The sequence below is a fragment of the Lytechinus variegatus genome, chromosome 13, assembly GCF_018143015.1.
Source record: "Lytechinus variegatus isolate NC3 chromosome 13, Lvar_3.0, whole genome shotgun sequence".
Taxonomy (NCBI): Eukaryota; Metazoa; Echinodermata; class Echinoidea; order Temnopleuroida; family Toxopneustidae; genus Lytechinus; species Lytechinus variegatus.
This window is the reverse complement of record NC_054752.1, coordinates 10,219,934-10,239,684: the sequence shown is the minus strand read 5'-3', so window position 1 is coordinate 10,239,684 and position 19,751 is coordinate 10,219,934. Positions and strand designations below refer to the sequence as shown.

At 37.4% G+C, this 19,751-nt stretch overlaps 2 protein-coding genes across 2 annotated transcripts in view; both read left to right on the top strand.

The window, feature by feature from the left end:
* The first annotated feature begins 2,673 nt into the window (after positions 1 to 2,673).
* Positions 2,674 to 16,618, top strand: LOC121426745. Its single transcript, XM_041623128.1, has 11 exons — positions 2,674 to 3,755; positions 5,503 to 5,650; positions 6,793 to 7,065; positions 7,520 to 7,615; positions 8,536 to 8,666; positions 9,928 to 10,022; positions 11,258 to 11,414; positions 11,990 to 12,091; positions 13,627 to 13,785; positions 14,566 to 14,661; positions 15,191 to 16,618. The coding sequence occupies exons 1-11, from the start codon at positions 3,246 to 3,248 to the stop codon at positions 15,317 to 15,319; spliced, it is 1,896 nt and encodes a 631-aa protein (XP_041479062.1). The 5' UTR covers positions 2,674 to 3,245; the 3' UTR covers positions 15,320 to 16,618.
* A 1,709-nt stretch (positions 16,619 to 18,327) lies between these two features.
* The window catches only part of LOC121426260 (GATOR complex protein MIOS-like), a 35,790-nt gene continuing 34,366 nt past the window's right edge, over positions 18,328 to 19,751 (top strand). The window contains exons 1-2 of the mRNA XM_041622496.1: positions 18,328 to 18,351; positions 19,528 to 19,711. Of these exons, the coding sequence (XP_041478430.1) occupies positions 19,585 to 19,711 (127 nt within the window). The 5' untranslated portion in view covers positions 18,328 to 18,351; positions 19,528 to 19,584. The remainder of the gene's footprint in view (positions 18,352 to 19,527; positions 19,712 to 19,751) is intronic.

The following is a 19,751-nucleotide window of genomic DNA, read 5'->3' as shown; positions in this document are numbered from 1 at the left end:
TTTGCGATTGATCCAATCAACCCCAATTCCATAGAAATCAATCAATGTCATATTTCTTTCTACAAGAATTTAACACAATGTCCTTTGAATTGTAAGCAAAAAGAAGCACACTGAATTTTCAAGAAAACAATGAATGTATGAATATACAACATAGTTAAATATTTTGAACAAACATGTATAATAGGTGATGACGTTGCTGGCTTGCCATAGTTGTGGTTGATTGGATCAATCGTAACTCTTTATGGGATGGGGCCCAGGAGTGACGTTTTCCACCATTTTTAAATGATGATGTGACTCCTCAGCCCTACACTCTAAAAACAAATCGGTAAAACATGACTAGTTATAATAGCGCATACATTCGTAGTTCCGAAGCTTCGTTATTCCGAAGGTTCGGATATTCCGAAGGTTCGTATTTCCGAAGGTTCGTAAGTCCGAAAACGAAATGAGGTTCGTAATTCCGAAGATTCGTTAGTCCGAAAACTAAATGATTAACGAACCTTATTTCGTTTTCGGACTTACGAACCTTCGGAACAAGGAACCTTATTTCGTTTTCGGATTAACGAACCTTCGGAACAAGGAACCGTATTTCGTTTTCGGATTATCGAACCTTCAGAATAACGCCACAAATGTTCGGATTAACGAACCCTTTTACGTTTTCGGATTAACGAACATCGAGGTATAGGAAATTTACGTGTTTCGGAATTACGAACCTTCGGAATAGTAATACAAAGTGTAACCATTTGGAAGTGTGACTAGACATATCAGTTGCACCCAGCTGACTACTGGTCTAGTCAATTTGACTAAGTTCTTTTAAGAGTGTATTGGAATGATTTACCCCTCTAGATCTTTGCCCTTTCATTTTACAGTGCATATAAAATTAATGACGCGGTTTAGCGAAAAATCATCAAAGAATATCGTAATTATGTTCACTGTATTCTGGACTACGATCGCGAGCAGCTCATCTCCTTCTAGACATGTGATATGAGTTCAATAAACTGCATCTCAGAAATAGAAAACGATGTTTAACGTGTATTCAAGAACAAAACTGATCGAGCACATTCTTAAATTCTATACACGTTTTAATGATAAATACAAAACTTAAAGGGGAATGAAACCTTTGGAACAAATAGGCTTGTGTAGAAACAGAAAAATCAAAGAATAAGAATAAAGAAAGTTTGAGAAAAATCGGACAAATAATGAGAAAGTTATGAGCATTTGAATATTGCAATCACTAATGCTATGGAGATCCTCCCATTGGCAATGCGACAAGGATGTGTGATGCCACTGATGAACAACTTTCCCTTTGGTGGACTATAAAATACCCTCAAAATGTCTCTTTTTGCTTTTTCTTATAATGATACAAACTCTTTATCCATGATGTATTCTTAAAAATATGTATTACATGCCCTCATGTAGAAAGAACATATGATCTATGGATAGACTTTTGTGATAAAAGAGGCAATGCAAGTGAAATATATACTAAAGTAATGGGAGAGTTGTTCACAAGTGACATCACACATCTTTGTCGCATTGCCAATTTGCTATCTCCATAGCATTAGTGATCGCAATATTCAAATGCTCATAACTTTCTCATTATTTGTCCGATTTTTCTCAAACTTTTGTTGATCTGTTTCTTTGATTTTTCTGTTTTCACACAAGCTATCTTGTTCCAATGGTTTCATTCTCCTTTAATAAAGTCTTAAACCGTTAAAAACTGCAAGTTTTATAGTTTGTATCATAGCATGGCATTTTTTTAAGCTGTTCTTATGAGACAATACATAATTTTAGTTTACAAAAAATTTCAACATTTTTTTTTACTTTTTTCTAACCTTCATCGGTGTTTCTCTCATTTGTCTGAGTTTATTGAATATAACTAGACATCGACGAATGAGAGAGAGGGGTAGAGGAAGAGAGAGGGGGATAGAGACAGAGAAAAGGGGTTTGGAGAGGGTTGGAGGTTGAGCAAGATGAGACTTAATCTACAAAAGATGTATATATCCCAACACAAATATTATTTAAAACCAGTGAATCACCTAACTATTGAAAATAAATATTAGGATATATTGATATATTCAAAAAAACAAAAAAGATACTAGATTCTGCGGATGATTTTCATTTATTATTCTTTTTTAATAACCATGGCTAGCCTCCTTTTATCATTTCACAATAATACATTCGCAATTATACATTTGCCCTGCCTTCGTTTCTGGAAGGAAATGCACGGTTTTCTGGATGTTGCCTTTCTTCTATCTTTCTTCCATTCTAACGATAACTCAACAGGTTTTTCAAACTATGAATCAGTCTGTGGTAGTTATTTTCCTTTTATATTTTGGGGACATTAAGATTCTTTCCCATGCAGCAAAACTTCTTATTCATTGTAGATAAAGATCCCATAGATGGTGTCACTGTTAATTCTAGGTGGGACGAGCTGGATAAACGATAAATAAATAGTCACGAACAAAAATCAATTGTGACCTTACCGTGGGGGTCGACACTCGTCCATTCGCCATGCCCAGCTTTTTGGGAGGAGAGCAATGAGAGAGCGATAAAAAGATTTGTACGACTTCAGGACAATGGAAGAATAAAGAAGAATGGGATCCCCGGCGGTGCTTATTGACCCCAAAAATAAACCAATGCTGAGGCCATTCGTGACTACTGACTAGATGTCATCTATTCACGATGTATTCACTGACAGCTCCCCCGTTGCAGCACACGCTCGCATGGCAACGAGAGACGCGACTGCTTCCAAATTAATATTTGCTTCATTGTTGTTGAATAATAATGCGAGTCATCGTAACATTGGTTTCATACGGGGTTTTTTTTAGTATTCTACAAGTTCGTATTCTCTCTGTGATGAATCCGTAGAGTAGGCATATCGAGCTTATTAAAGGTGGACGTTTTATATTTCATTATTTGTTCGTTATTCCCAACGGACCTATTTTTCCTGCCGGCCTTGAAATATTGGGATGTAGAAAATTTATGCCTACATTTTCCGGACGCAATTGGCATGCTGTACCTTCATTAAGACCACCATTGTGTTAAACGCAATCTGTATATATGTTTGATGTTTCGTTGACATTGGATCACATGTGATTTTTACTTCATGGAGACATTAATACAAGGCACTCTATAAGTGGAATGGATATCATCCTACATGGATCTGTGATTAGAAGTCCTGCTAGAAATGTAGAATCCCGTATAGATCAATTATGATGTCACGTCATTTAAATGAAAAATAACCAATCATGGGTTCTAAATCGTCGAAAATTTCCGATGCCGGTCCGACAAAATCCGATACTGCTATTGCGGTAGCCAAAGACCACCAGGTGGTCAAACGTGACAGGCAAAGCAAGGTACCATCTTCGAAAAGGAGATCGAAGCCGCAAGGCAAATCAAAGAAGGCAGGTTTCGTCGTGATCAATGAGCACGGCCGACGGGTGTCGACCTCGAGATCGCAGAAACGGAGGAGGACGTTGGAGCCGCTTAGCTACAGCGGACAGGTGGCTCTGAAAGACCTGCGCAACAAAGTCGAACAGAAGTCAAAGTCAAAAGATAAGAAATCACTGAGAAAGAGAAAGAACGAGGACGATGATGATGACGACGATGACAATAAATCCGGGTCCGAACATCGGTGCCATGACGGCGATGAAGACTCGATTAATCTTATACAGTACGACCACTTTGAGTACCCTTTTGAGAATATTGTCTTCGAAGGAGGGGGTAATAAGGGTTTGGCATACGCTGGAGCAATAAGGGTAAGTCTTTTTTTTTCAGAAAACAACTGGCATTAATAAAGTTTAAATATTGAATTATTCAAAAAAAATGACAAATTAGTTTCCTAGTCGGCAGGTCACTTAAATTTATGTTGGATGAACCTACTAGAATATTCCTCTCTCTATCCATTCAGGTATGACATAATTGCAGACTCATTATTGATCAGCATAATGAACCTACTTTGTCTAACGTTGGCTAAAACAAAAAAGTGTTTATGAAATTAATATTTTAACCGAGAGACGTAGATTCATTATCTTAGCTTTAACCTTATATTTTCAGAATCATTGGTATTCTGTTCGCCCCAGGCACGAACCTTTAGAATATTCATGTAACGCTTGAACTTTTAGAGTGGTGGCAATAACGTTTGCATAGATGGTGTCACAGAAGTGATCAAATATCGCTCGATGGGCTGTAATCTAGTCGGCGATATTATCGACCGTTACTTTCAAATGCCCTAAATCAATACATGAACAATAGGCAATTTGGAAGTGGGAGGTTGTATCTGTGTGTGGAACGACTGAAAACAAATGAAACACAAAATGCCCACGAAGCGTTGCATAGGTTTTACAGGACCTTAAAATCGATAACGTCCCGTTTGATTTTGTTGCATTTAGATCTATTCTTTTATTTTTTTAATATAAATTATCATGTTGAGAAAATCGTGCTTTTGTTTGTTGTAGCAACGTGGCGCGATTAAATATTGGATATTTGCATTGTATTTAATACTTTATCTTAAGAGCATACAATGTAATGCTGCATTAATGGTTAAGTCTCTATGCTGGCGTCACTTCTATGTTTTCACCTTCCTAACACTTAGGCAGCTAAGCTGGTTCGTATAAAGAACGCTTTCTTCTTTCTTTTAACATCATGGGTCAAAATAAACATTCTCTGCTGCCTTGTGTAGCATCGATGAATATGTTGGCGTATTTTAGGGAACGGGATTTATGTATTCACGGCTTAATGCTGGAGGATATCCAAAATACTTCACCCCCTTCTCCCCAACCACCCCCCCCCCAAAAAAAAAAAATATCCATCACGAAAATTTTTAAACTCCTCAAATATCCCACAAATTTACAACTGTGTCATAATTTTCCCCATCGATTCGGAGTTTAAATACATAATTGTATCATTAAGCTGATGCGATTTGAATCAAAATTTCGTTAACTTGCAGAACATTTTGGGGGACTAAAAGCTTATTTATGTATATTAAAGAAGGGTAATCAAAGTAAAATTTTCAATTCATCACCATCTACATGTAGGCCTATAGATTGATAATAATTCTATATGCCTATATAGCTTTCTGGTTAGCAATTAAATTGAGAAAAAAAATTCTAAACTTGACATTTACAATGACATGCATTGGCGTACAGATGGCGGGTGGCAATGAACCCCCAAGATTTTCACGACCCAAAAAAGCGAAAAAACCAAAGATAAGGAAAGAAAGAATGGTAAAATATATTATATTATTTTCCGAATATTATGTCGAAATCTATCACAAATTTTGCCGGATACGCCATTATCTGGCCCCTCAATTTTTTTTTTTGGGGGGGGGCTCGTTACACCGCTGATGGCATGGTCCATCATTAATAATGTAAGGTAATCAGATATTTTCAGTGAGTATCCTTTATTACGAAACAGACAAATGATTGTCATCTACGGAGTTGGCTCAAATGAAATCCACGTAAATGACAATCCATTAATTATTCTCCTCGTTGCATAAATACATAGGAATTGGAACGGATAGGGGTATGGAAGAACATTCGTCGCTTTGCCGGAGCAAGTGCTGGTGCCATGTGGGCAGCACTCCTGGCTGTCGGTTACAACTCAACAGAGGTTCAAGAATTCCTCAGTATGAACCTTAAAGAATACTTTCTTGGTAAGTCTGACATGGACCATAACCCACTCCCCCCGTCCTTGTATCAATAGGGAGTTTCCGCGACATTATGCACACGCTTTCTCGAACGTAGATAATCTATTGTCGAAAGTCCTTAATGACAAAAAGTCTTTGTCGAAAATCGGTGAATCAAAACAGTCGTGTCGTCCGTGACTCAGGAAAAAATGACATATTTGCAATTTCTTATCATCTCCGAATTTACAGGACGATCTGCTGTCCCGGGTCACCAATTTTCGACAAAGACATCTCAGCTGTTATTGTGATTGCGAGCATTTTCAATAGCTTGACTGTGTTGTAGAATCCATCCTCGCTGCAATGAGCCAGTTCGTAATTCCTTTCTGCGCATGATCAAAATATTCTACGCATGATCAGAGGAAGGTCATTTGTACTAAAGTGACATGGTGGTTTAAAATCTAATGAAATAAGCACCAAGTTTGATTTCTTAATTATTCATATATTCTTTTGAATAGTGGTTTTCATTTACATCCACAAAAAACAACAATGCGTCCACGAACGACTGGTATTCAGTTTTTTGCCAAGTACATTGTGCAACATGCTATGATATGCATTCAAAATAGGAATGCACCAAATACCTTCATAAAGTGTTCATTGGTGTGCTATTCTAGTCACCTGGTCTATTCAATTTCTTCATCCTGCTATGTAAGGCAAGCTTACGTAATATCTTGCTTTGAAATCTGCCTATCATAATGAAAGAAATACCAAAATTGTCCATAAAGTAACTACGAACTGGTCTATTGAGAAAACTCTAGGCTTCGGACGCTGCACAACACCCGCGTTTAGTGTTGCAGGAATGGTGCTAGGATCAATGACCCTCCTGGAATTAATATACAGGGAGGGGACAAGTGCTCCTTAATATATTTTTTTTAATGAAAGTAAAATGAAAAGCAATGAATAAATCAAGTTATAACATCGGATCTTGTTTCGTGTGTAAATGGGGGGACCGATGATGTCACACGCTCATTTTTTTCTTTCGTATTTAAATATATTAACAAACATGATTATAAATATGGGTGCAGATATCATCACGTTTATTTGGAAAGTTCATTGTGATTAATTTCCTTGCTCCGTCTATACCAATCGATATGATTTCTCTACCTCTCTAGACGCAACATGTGGTTCGTGTAGCCTGATCCCCAACCTCCTGCGCCATTTTGGATGGCATCCTGCACGCCGTCTGTTCGAGTGGTTCGGCGACCGCCTCGCAGACATGACCGGTGATGCCGATATCACGTTTAGGCAGCTGTACACGCGAACGGGAAAGGAACTCTGCATCGTGGTCACCAATCTTAGTCAGATGAGCGCAGAGTATTGCCACGTCAAGACCACGCCCAATTTGCCCATCAGGACGGCACTGCGCATGTCCATTGCCATTCCAGGTTAGGTGACGTCATTGATGATGATGATGATGATGATGATGATGGTGATGATGGCGACAACGATGATGGTGATGATGGTGGTGGTGGTGATGATGATGATGATGATGATGATGATGATGATAATGATGATAATTATGATGACGAAAGTGATGGTGATAATAGGATGGTGATGATGATGATGATGGTGGTGGTGATGATGATGATGATTGTGATGGTGATGATGATGATGATGAGGATGATGATGATGACGATTATGATGATTATGATGATGATGATGGTGGTGATGATGATGATGACGATTATGATGATGATGATGATGATGATGGTGGTGATGATGATGATGATGAAAGGGATGGTGATGATAGGATGGTGATGATGATGATGACGATTATGATGTTGAACGACGACAATAATGATGATGATGAAGTAAAACAATTACATTGTTCTGCCCCAGGTTTATTTGGAGCCGTTCACAGCAAAAGGCATAACAGTTATGACGTATACGTTGATGGAGGCGTCTTGTGCAATTTTCCTGTTCATTGTTTTGATGGTGAGTAATGCATGTAATAATAGTAATGATTCCCGAAATTTATAAAGCACATAATAATCGGTAAAGACTTTCAATGCGCTTCACAAATGACTATGACAAATTATATGTTATATTATATCTAAATACATATTTTACCTACAATATATGTGAATTATCTCTCTTTGGTCATGACTTCATTTTCAGCGAGCACATATAAATATGAATATGCTTATGGAGAAGACAAATTCTGTGACAATGCTGGTGCTTTACCATAAAACTGTTATTAGTGGTGTTTATATAGTCAAGGGGCAGCACTTATTTAGAAGGTATATTTCACAAGAAAACGTTCGCAATTCCGATCTAGGGTATCTTTGACCGTGAACCTACAATCGGAGGTCCATACTTTGACCAATAATGGAATAACGTGTTTAGGGATCAAGTTTTTGACCCTTGGTAAAGCATGAATATGTATAAGACGAATACCCTTGTCCTGGGATCTTGGTGCCTTTGCATAAAAGTTACTTTTATATTAACTCTGCCATTCGATTGGTTACCTTCATGAAATCCCTTATTTTAATTGGCTGGTGAGCACTGTTGTCATGGTAATTACCATTGGTTAACAAAGTTACCATACTCGGGACCTCAAAGGCCGTTTCATAAAGCTGTTCTTAAGTTAAGAGCGACTTTAAGAACGACTGGTGATCCTTTCTTACGCGCTAAAACATTGCCAATGAAAATACCATTTACCACAAGAAAGGATCACCAGTCGTTCTTGAAGTCGCTTTTAACTTACGAACAGCTTTATGAAACGACCCCTGTGCTAGATAAAGATGCAGAGAAAAGAGGCGGGATAAACATTCAACTTCGAGTATTGCATAGATGAACTTAATTATTGGTATAAACATCGCGATTCTATTCTTCCCATTTGTTTTCCATGTTAGGGTGGTGGTTATCGCTGAATCCGGAAGACAGCATGCTTCGACGTCTTCAGCCATTGGAAGACATCGGAAGACTATGGGACAGGAAGGAGAGGTTTGGATCCACCAATCCTCGCACGATTGGTATGTTATTGGTAAGTTTAAAAAAAAGGAAAAGTCTATTTTCATTTCATTTTGGCTACAGAATACTCGTACACTGTTTAAACACCCTGATTTTACAGAAGAAATAAAGAAGACTTTTCAGAAAGCAATAACAGAATCATTCTGTAAATTCATAAAACAGGAATATTTCTGCAATTTAACAGAACAGGTCTGTTTAAAAAGGGGAAAGGGTGTTTTATTTAAGGAAATTGTAAGGTTCCATACACCAAATACCAATTTCCTGTAAGATTACGCAGTCTGGTAAGATTGCAGGGGCCTGTTGCATAAAATTTTTACCGGAGAAATCTCTGGTAAAAACTTAAAACTAAGGTTAGTCTGATTTCTGCCATTGACTTTAACACAGGGCAAAAACTTCAGTAAAAACATCCTGAGTTTTCTCTGGTAAAAAGTTTTATGCAATGGGCAGCATGTGTTCTCGAGACTCTGCTGCAGGAACTTCTTTTTAATGATAAATTTTCTAACAGTGTACACTCTAAAAAAAACGGAGAGCTGCGAAGAGCTAATTCAGATCTATAAACGATAGTGACTGCACTTCGGAGTGCTGATTTTTCTAGTTCAAATTTTAACAAGTTCAAATTTTAACAAGACAAATCAGCACTCCGAAGTCCAGTCACTATACACGCTCTTTAAGAGCTAAATTAGCTCTTTGTTTTTTAGAGTGTATTACATCATTGACAATTTATTCATTTTCATATCATCTAGATTTTATTTCAACAAATCAGTGACATTACAAAACTTTAATTAATAATAGCTGAACAACAATGTAAAACATAATATACAGAGCAAGCATTTTCAACTTCATAGAATACAGAAATCAGAAGCAGTGTCTGTATATTAAGGTTACCCTGTTTTAAAACATACTTTTCCTTAGGAAAAACGGTAATTGTAGTATTAAAAAATATTATTTATCCCTTTCTAATTTATGAATATCAGCTCTGTTTCCATATTACATATACTTACTAAGGCTTGGTATTAACGCATTGAAGAGTTGGAACAAATTATTTTCAGAAAGAAGAAAATGATATTTCTAAACTATATAGCAGACAAACGCATCAACATTATCAGTCCACGGGGATAGAAAATGGATCCCAAACAGACTTGGCATAAAATCTGTAATTGGAATATGTAGAATGGATTCTAATATCATGACGTTTTTATTTTTTATATTGTACAAAGTAATTTCTATTTCTTTTACCAAGATTTCAAAATTTTGTATCTCCGGTGTGTCTGCAGTATTCTAGCGACGAACAAGACGTGATGGTCGATAAACTAGCCAAACGAGAAACGACGATGCCACCACAACCACTCCCTCCAACAAAACTGGCGAGGTAAATGGTTTCATTCGACTGTAGGTTTACAAAACAGTCCTCCGTCCGACCTCCGTCTGAAAAGAATAGAGAGTTTTCGCTTCTGTCACGTACGACGGGGTCAAGAACATAGAAAATCTATTGTCGAATGCCCTTCATGACAATGATTAGCCAAGAAGTCTTTGTCGAAAACTGCTTGGTGAATCAAAACAGCAGTTTCGTCCTGCTGGGCTCCGTAACACAAAGATTAGCGATCAATCGCTAAATGAACTGACCAATCAATATCAATGTTACACGCACATTTGGTTTAAAATACTGACCAGGGACCAATCAGTGCGGTTCTTTCATATTTGCGATTCATCGCAAACCTTTGTGTTACGGAGCCCGGGACTCTGGACAGACGGCGTATTTGCAATCTTTTCGTCAGCACCAAAACTTTTATCAATACATTCGACAAAGACCTACCAGCTGTTCATTGTCATTTGACGGGCATTTTCAATGCATTTTAAGCCGACTGTGTCCTTGAGTCTATCGTGCTTCGTGGAAACGAAAAATCCCTAATGTGGTTTCTCTTCGGACGATGTATAAGCTTCTACATCGCCGTTGGATGTTAACGTGTTTCCGTCATGCTTATTAGTCGTTTCGATTTCAGGGCAGGATGTGCTAACGAAGACGTAACCATAAGACATGACCAAAATTATGATGTCGTTTTTAGCACAGCAGTTGCGACGCGGAAGGAATCCTACAACGCACCAAATGTATTGAAAATGCAAGTCAAATCACAACGAAGTCTTTGTCGAGGGGTGGTGGATAGGAACAGCAGTTTCGTCCGACGTTTGAGAGCTGACGAATAATCACAAATATGTCGTATGTCCCGAGTCACGGACTCATGTAGACCACTGGGGAATCCAGGGGGGCACAGCCGGCACGTGCCCCCCCCCTTGAGAAGGAAAATTAAAATGTGTAATGTGAAAATGCCATTAAAGCAGAGGTGTACACCCTCTTTTGAAATCGAAGACACAACAGAGTTGAGGCATGCGCAGATGGTTCAATCCCAATATTCAATGTCATCGGCGTAGCTGAAGCATCCGTCTTGCAGAATGAAAGCTCCATTAATCAGCAGATACCACTCACATATGAGGGTTAATTCCTATGCAAATAATACTGAAAAGATGTGTATATTTTGCCTGAAATGTTTATATATTGCATTGCAGTAAATACCAAGTTCTTGTCGATGATTTGATCATTAATTTCAGATTGCGGAAGAAGATAAAAAAGAAACGTGAAGAGCAGACGAGAGAGCATGCCCGAGTAACTACTGCTATGTCGGGATTCATGAAACTGCTTAGTGAGAGCGACATCAATGAGAATAGTGTGATCAGTAGGAGTGAACTCAAAGATGCTTTCTTTATGGTATGTATGTAGAATATTTCGTCTTCTAAATGACCATTTCAAGATTAAGAATCGATTCAGCACCTATATAACATGTATAAGGGGACCAGCTAAGACTTTCTTTCTCATCCCACGGCCGAACATATTTCATGCCTTTTCTATATATATTATCTTTGTCGATCAATAAACATTATCCACCAGACATATACATTTCGCCTACAATTTGTATGTTTGTTTTAAATTCAGCACAGCCACATTTTCTTCTTCTTTTATATGACAATGACGATGAAAACGGCGACGATGATGGTGATGATGATGATGAGATGATGATGATAATGATGATGGTGATGGTGGTGATGGTGGTGATGGTGGTGGTAATGATGATAACGATGGGAATACTGACGCCGATATATAACCCATCGAGGCGATGATCGTTATAACGGAGGCTTGTAAAATATCATAAGGCCTGCTCTCGAAATAGATCTACTATAATTATTTTGAAACCTCTTTCAACCTTAAGTTTGAGATGAAGTCAATTTTCTCATTACCCTCTCTCTTTCTCTCTCTCTCTCCCTCTCTTTATTAAAATCCTGCAGAACCCACCATACTTTAATGCAAAGCATCGTGAAGATCTATTTGGTGACGATCTAACGGTAGATGAGATATTCAACCGAATGGACCATAACAATGATGATGAGGTGACTTTAATTTGAATATCTTGATTGAAAAGAAAATTATGACTTTGATCATTTTCGGGATAAGAATGGTAACTGGTCATGTTAATTTCGCCTCCTTTTTCCGTTAGACATGTTAGATCATTTTGCTCTCTCACGCGTTTCAGTAATCAAAAACCCCCTTTATTAAGAGCAATATTCAATGGTATTTACATGTTTCAGTCCGAGATCTTCAACACGGCTAACTGATTGCTGGCGGCAAAAGTTGACTTTTGATTTGTGAATGGATGACGAACTTAAGAAAATATGACCAGTTCAAACCTTTGACAGTTAATTTTCTTCAACCTGGCAGGATTAAGAATAACCAAAATGACCTCAATGTAGATGCAAGGGTGGCATAACGGTGGGTGGGAGCAACTTTTCCTGTTCTTTTTCGAGTTGCGAAAGGGGGGGTCGGAAGAAAAGAGAGGGAAAAAAAGAAATGGAAGAGACAGTACTTTCTGAGTCGTGTGTTTCTCCCTTATAACACTTTCTTTTCAGTTGAGGAGAAATGTAACGTCTCCTTTAAGTCGTCGACGGCGTCGGCGCCCCTGTTTCGCAATCAGTACGTAGACGCTTTACACAACGCAGAGAATCTATTTGTCAAATGACATTCCATGACAAACAAGCCTTTGTCAAACATCAGTGAATCAAAGCAGCAGTGTCCGCCTGGATTATGGACAAACGACATTATTTGCAATTTTTCGTCTGGTCCGAATCTTCGGACGATCCACCAATTACTTTTGACAAAAAACCCGGCAAAAACCTCTTAGCTATTCATGCTGATGTGATTTGTACCCTGCAAAAACTCCGGTGTTGATTTAACACCAGCCTGGAATTAATATATCGTCGGCCTTATGCCAAAAGGGCCTTAACTGCTTTTGGCCATTCCGAGATAATGGCGTTTATAAAGGTTTTGGCCTCTCTAATAATCAAAAGTTTATGGTCGTTTTTTTGCTTTTGAAGCCAATTTCGATAAACGTGTTAAGTTATTAAGTTTTACATGAAATGTGTTAAATTTATTATAAAATATTCAGAACCCCTAAAATCGGGTTAAGGCCCTTTTGGCATAAGGCCGACGATATGTCCACACTAGAGAATTGAAACAACACCGGTTTGGAATCAAACCGATGCTGTTTTAATATACTAATTGGTGTTGTAAAAATACCTATCTGGTGTTAGACCAAAACGAAACTGGTGTTTTAAAACACTTCTCTGGTGTGGACATAATAGATTCCGGACTGGTGTTAAATCAACACCAGATATTTTGCAGTGTATAGTCAAAGGAATTGATGCGTTGTAAAAAGCGTCTTCGTAGTGATTGCGAAAATGCGCTATATTGAACCACCTTCCTACAAAAATGTTTCTACATCTTTACAATTTTAGCTGTAATGGTTGCAGGATTGAATGGGAGTTGTAAATTTTTTAGACCAGTTAATTGAAGACCCGCGTCAAGCCATACACATAGTAGCATAAATGTGAATTAGTTTATTGATATCAGTCTATCTTCTTCCATCTAGATTACGTTTGATGAACTACAGGCATTCGCCGAGGAGCGAGGGGTGGGCATACAAGCTAGCTTCCAGGGGTATGCTCGCAAGGATATCACCGGTTTTTCCGACTTCCTTGGGACGCTTCAAGAGACATTGCTGGTCAATGTGAAGAGGATATTTGTTACGGTAAGGATGAGACTGTTCTGCGATTGCGTTGCGTTTTAGATATTTATTAGATAATAGTGGTTACAGATATAACGGTATTTCCGACTTCTTTGGGACGCTTGAAGAGACATTACTCATTTGTTACAGTGTTAATTAGACAGTGCTGCGCGATAACGTTGCGTTTTCAAAGTTGTAGTAGATTATTGTGGTTAAAAATATCAAGATTCTTTCCGACTTCTTTTGGACGCTCTAAAACATTACTCGTCATTGTGAAAAAAAAATGTTCACGGTGAGAATTAGACAGTACTGCGATGCGTTGCGTGATCAGTTATCAAAGAGATATTACTCGTCGATGGAAATATGACATTTTTACAAAAATAAGTTTCGGTGTATTGATGGAATTGTTGATAAATGTGATGATGATGATGATGATGACGACGATGATGATGATGATGATGATGGTAATGGTGGTTGTGATCGAGATGATGACGGTGATGATGATGATGACAATGATGATGATGATGGTGATGATGGTGATGATGATGATGATCATGATAATGATGATGATGATGATGGTGTAATGATGGTGATAACGATGATGATGATGATGGTGATGACGGTGGTGATGATGATGATAATGGCGGTGATGATGATGAAGATAATATAATAGATCACCGGAATATAAAGTATTGATTGCATAATTAACTGTTTTTGCCTCCGTAAGACAAAATAATAAAAAATCAATCTAAACAAATTCGTTGCTGATTTTATGGGATTTTTTTTATCATTTCCCGATTACAGGAAGAGGATGTCAACCGCACGTTAGGTATCGATACTGTGTATGTCGATACTACAGACTTCGAACTCGAGCCCAAAGATAGGGACTTTCTCGTCCAGGTAAACTATTACATATAATTATAAAATGGTAAACAATTAGATAGGCATAGTAATATATGTAATATAACGATGATATAATGGTAATAACATATAGCTAATAACAATACATTCAATATAATGATGCGAGAATAATGGTATAGGCGTATAGCTTAGATCAAACCTTCCCATAGCTATCCACCCTTTTTGAAAATTTGGTGAGGCAGAAAAAATGTCTCTGCCGGGAATCGAACCTTGCTTAGAACGCTGATACCTTAACCTCTAGACCACAGGTACCTGCGTTCTAAGCTTGGGGCCCGGATTCAATTGCTGCCTTACCAAATTTTACAAAATTTTCAAAAAAGGGAGGATAGTTTTTTTTTTATTTCAGCTACACTTAAAGCATCTTTCTCAATTACCTCTATTTTTCTTTTACCTTCAAGGGTTATACATACTTTAGTTTTGAATATTTTTGTTATTGTTGAGTGATCGTACAAGAAATCAAACCTCTCGTTTAAATTTCATGTGAATTGTTTTTACTCTTCTCACGCAGCAAGGAGTACGTGGCGTCCAAGCGTTTTTACGGGACTACGTCAGGCGGAACGATCCTCCTCTTAGGCCCAGCTTACAAGGACCCAACGACACACAGAGTACAGTCATGTTCGATGATCTTCATAGATAATGCTTTTAATGATTGGTGTAACCGGGTCCAAACTATTTTTAATCAGGTGTTTCTGCATTTATTGATAATTCAAAAATAATCACTGTAAGCATACAAAATAATCCAAATTAAAAAAAAGTGACATGACATTAATAAAACAATAGATAACAGACATAATTCATACAGATATAACTGTACAAATAATCAAATTGCAGGGCTAGCTATCATAAGCAGAAAAGCTTGAAAGAAAACTGCCCAAATTTGGCAAAAGGAAGCAAGTAACACATCAGTAAAATTAGAGTTATTGTTGTTTCTGAAACACCCTTTGTATGTTTTACGTTCAGGCAAAATTTTGGGAAGAAAATATGCTGTTAAATTGCATTGACGCCTATGTAAATGACGAACACACATTACTCATTTACAATAAATGATACTTTTGTAAACTTGATTCCTTTTGATAAAGAACCGCAGGATAGCAGACAACGGAACGGGGCTACATGAAAACTAATGCGGGTCTATATAATGACAGTGATGTCACTAATATTTCTTTGAAATAAAGAGAAATTGGGAAAAGGGGATGTGAAGTGAATGCGCGTGAAGCTGCGAGTTTTACAAATACTTTGAGAAAAGTTACCTCTTTGAGGAAACGTTGATAGGCAGGCATGAACAAATCGTTAGGGGGCACTTGTTCAAAAATATGTAATGAATGTAATGACTTCCGGGAGCAATGTTGGAGGAAAGTGCATTGGAACGATTCGCATTTTGCAATCGTCTTCAGATTTGGGGGATCTCATGATTTACTACCTTTTTATTTTGAATTATTTCAACGTCTGACTTTTAAGAAAAGTTAAATGTAATGCTAGTTAGAATATATTTCTATATTTGAATTAACTTATTGTTGGGGTATGTTGGACATTTAAGAAATATTTCAAGTAAAATGTTATTTTTAAAAGTCATCATTGTTTGATTTATATGTTTCAATGAATAATGTACCGTACATACATGTATGATCTATGAATGTTATCATTACAATCATAATCAATTTCATTTTCCTAACTATGACAATTTTTGTGCCAATATATATTTTTGTGATATCACGTTTTATTATTTCATATTATTGCTGAATGCTTTGAAATAATTGTATGTATGATGAACATTAATTGTTTGCATGAATTAAGACATGTAAAATGTAAACATATTATCTATCGAGAGAGAGGGGGGGGGATCTCGATATTTGGAAGGTATGTTTCGCCTTATAATAACAGTGTATTATATGTTTGTATAATTGTTATTATTCTGATTAAATCAGCTTTTTCTTGAACCGAATTTAGTGAAAGGAGTATGCTTATTTACGGAGAGTGAAGAAATGAAAGAGAGGTGAGCCGGACTGACAAGACAAGAAGGAAGAAACGAACCGTCAAACAATACAAAAGAGTACAAAGGATGGAAGGAAGGAAGGGAGGAAGTGAGGAAGGAAGGAAGGAAGGAAGGAAGGAAGGAAGGGTGAGGGAGGGAGAGAGAGAGGAATAGAGAAAACTTAAAAAACAAGAAAGAAAGATCAATAAGATTATTAATAAAAAAAAAGAATGAAAGAAAGAAAGAAAAGGATGGCGAAAGAAGAAAAAACAAATGAAAGAAAGAAAGAAAGAATAGGAAAGTGAAAAAAGGAAAGAAAGAGAAAAAAGCGAAAGAAAGTAATAAAAAAGGAAGGCGATCGAAAGAAGGAAGGAAAAAGGGAGAAAGAAGGAAAGAAAGAAAACAAAGGAAAGAAGGAAGAAAGAAAGAAAAAAGATGGAGAGAAAGAAAGAAAGAAAGAGAGAGAGAAAGAAAGGAAAGAAGACAGAAAGGAAAAAATGAAAGAAAACAAAGGAAAGAAAAAATTAGTAAGAGGGAATGAAAAGAAATGAGGGGATAATGCAACAAACGAATTGGTAAGGCATGAGGATAGAGAGAGCGAGTGGTTTTATGTTGAGATATACCACTTGTTGCTTACAATTTCCCCCATTGTTTTAGAAAAGGGGGTTCATATGCAGAGAGAGGGGCAGATTCTAATAGATTTGAATTCATTCTTTCAATTTACAACTTATTAGGTTATTATCAGGAAAGTTTTATATCCCCCCTATCTCTCTCCCTCTCTCCCTCTCTCTCCCTCTCTCTCTCTCCCTCTTCTTCTTCTGTGTAGTCTGCTTCCTTCAATCCTGAAGATTCTTGCAGAACTTTGTGTCACAAGGATAAAGTGCATGTGCCAAATATATACATGGTGCAAGTAAAAACAGGTATTGATCTAGCTGTTGTTGCCTTTCGTCAGTTGCAGACGAAAGGCTTCGGTTGATGGTATTGTCACAACATTTACTGGGAGAGTGTTCCACATCTTGATGGTTCTGGGGAAGAAGGAGCCGGGGAAGGAGCATTGATGTTGTTGGGTCCTTGATTGAGGAATCAGATATCCTTGAGTGTGAACAGCTCTTGTTGATCTGGTACATTTATGGTGATAATAACATGCAAACACATTGTTATTATTTATCTCTCCCGACCTATCGCGTCTCCATTTTCTACTTTCAATTTCAACCTTGGTTGTCGCAATTGTTCATGTAACATCTTATCTTTTTTATTACTACCAAAAAATTATAGAAAGTAGGAAAACTATGTCTTTTCAGATTAGATAAGCCTATGTTTTGCATATGAGGGGAAATAAAAATGAGACATTAAGGAGATTTATATTTATTTGTTTTGATCATATTGAATGGACCCTTCTTGATTCCATTTATTCAAATAAACTCGAGCTCATGTGTGATAAGAGAAGAACACAAATTTTGTACAGCTTCAGGACATCTTCCATCAAACTGTAAAGCAATCGGAAGTAAAGCAATATAATTTAGGTCCTACGATCGGCGTTATTGGTCGCTTTGTTGATACATACATATGCTCTATGCATGCAACATTCATGAACCTTTATTGGTCGCTTTATTCATGAGCGGCCGGCTGCCATCGCACGAATATCCACACAGGCGAAGGATTTCTGTAGGGCCTATTTAAAAGTGTAAGTTTTGGAGGTAAGAAAAACTCATTATTTGTTTCATTGTTTTTAAGATTAAAAGGAGTCCGATTTCCATTCATTTGGTATGACAATTGTACCAAACTATTTGTTTCTTATGTCATTTTGTAGCTCAAAATATGAAACTGATTAAAAATTGGCAAAATACGGTCCCACACCTTATAAATGGTGTCGTGTCAGAATCACCCAAAATTCCACTCATTCAATGAACAAGGTTATGATATGATATGCAAAATTCAATGCAAATGCAGGGTAAGAGTTCCATATGTAACCCCCCCCCCCACTAAAACGAAAAATAAAAATATGGAGAAGGTTCAGAGTAATATATCTAGAACCTATACGGTATGGAACATATATGATTATGAATATGATGATGGGGGAGTGGAAATACATACCAAAATATGGTTTGATTCCGTCAAATTTCAAGCAGGATCTACTGCGTGTAATTGTCCATAGACAATTACACACACGGTTTATTTAGTCTGAAAGGGTCTGTGAGTCAAGACTAGTCGAACTGTCGGCTGATATGTTAAAATACCCCTTCGAGTATCAGCGCTTCTCGCTAGCATAGCGGGAAAGGTCTTGACTGCAGATAAAATGAGGTTAGTTCGAGTCCCAAGTAAGGTAAGCAACAGTCCAAAAAATCTAGAAAAATCTGAAGTAAACGAACTGGAAATCTCAACAATCTTTTGTTATTTTTGGTGGGGGGTGCTATGGAACTTTTTCCCAAATGCAATAATATGCAAAATCCAATGGCATGCAGGGAGCACGGAGCTGCAGCTGCACAAAGCAGAGTTTAGTCTACTTTCTTTGGTATGTTAATATCATTATATCCAATCATCATAAAAAAAAATGTGGCCAAATCGTGAATGGTTTACCCAATGATATCACAATAAAAGTGCTCAAATTACCTGGCAGGCAAAAGGCAATTTGCCTCGATGTCCCTTTAAATTATGGGTGAGATTTATTTTGTCAGTGATGATTTTGATAAAATGAATCAGCTCTGCCATTAATACAATCTATGACTTCCTTGATAAACTTACCTTGTAGATAAAAGTAGGCTGGCTATTTTTATCAATCATAAACCACATCCCAAACCATCAACTCAAGGAGACAGTCATTTGCCCCAACATCTCACAATTACATGTACAATCCTTCTCGTGTCATTCTCTAGTACACTTTGACAGTAATGCCGAGTTGCAATCCTCTGTCTTAAACTTTGGATACCGAGATGACGAGCAAGTGGACACAGGATGTCCAGTGGTCCCCAGTGCATCCCGAGACGTTCTTCTCTCTTTCAGTTGGAACTAACCAAGTCGAGTTCAATCAGTTCGCCGTAGAGCCACTCTCCAACTATGGTAAGACAATTTCCATTATAAGGCAGTAGATCTCTGATTT

Bases quoted from the DNA above. Each gene is read 5' to 3' on its own strand.
- LOC121426745 (XM_041623128.1), top strand. From the start codon at position 3,246: ATGGGTTCTAAATCGTCGAAAATTTCCGATGCCGGTCCGACAAAATCC. The intron at 7,066-7,519 runs GTTAGGTGACGT...GTTCTGCCCCAG, and splicing joins CATGTCCATTGCCATTCCAG to GTTTATTTGGAGCCGTTCAC. The intron at 10,023-11,257 runs GTAAATGGTTTC...CATTAATTTCAG, and splicing joins CCTCCAACAAAACTGGCGAG to ATTGCGGAAGAAGATAAAAA.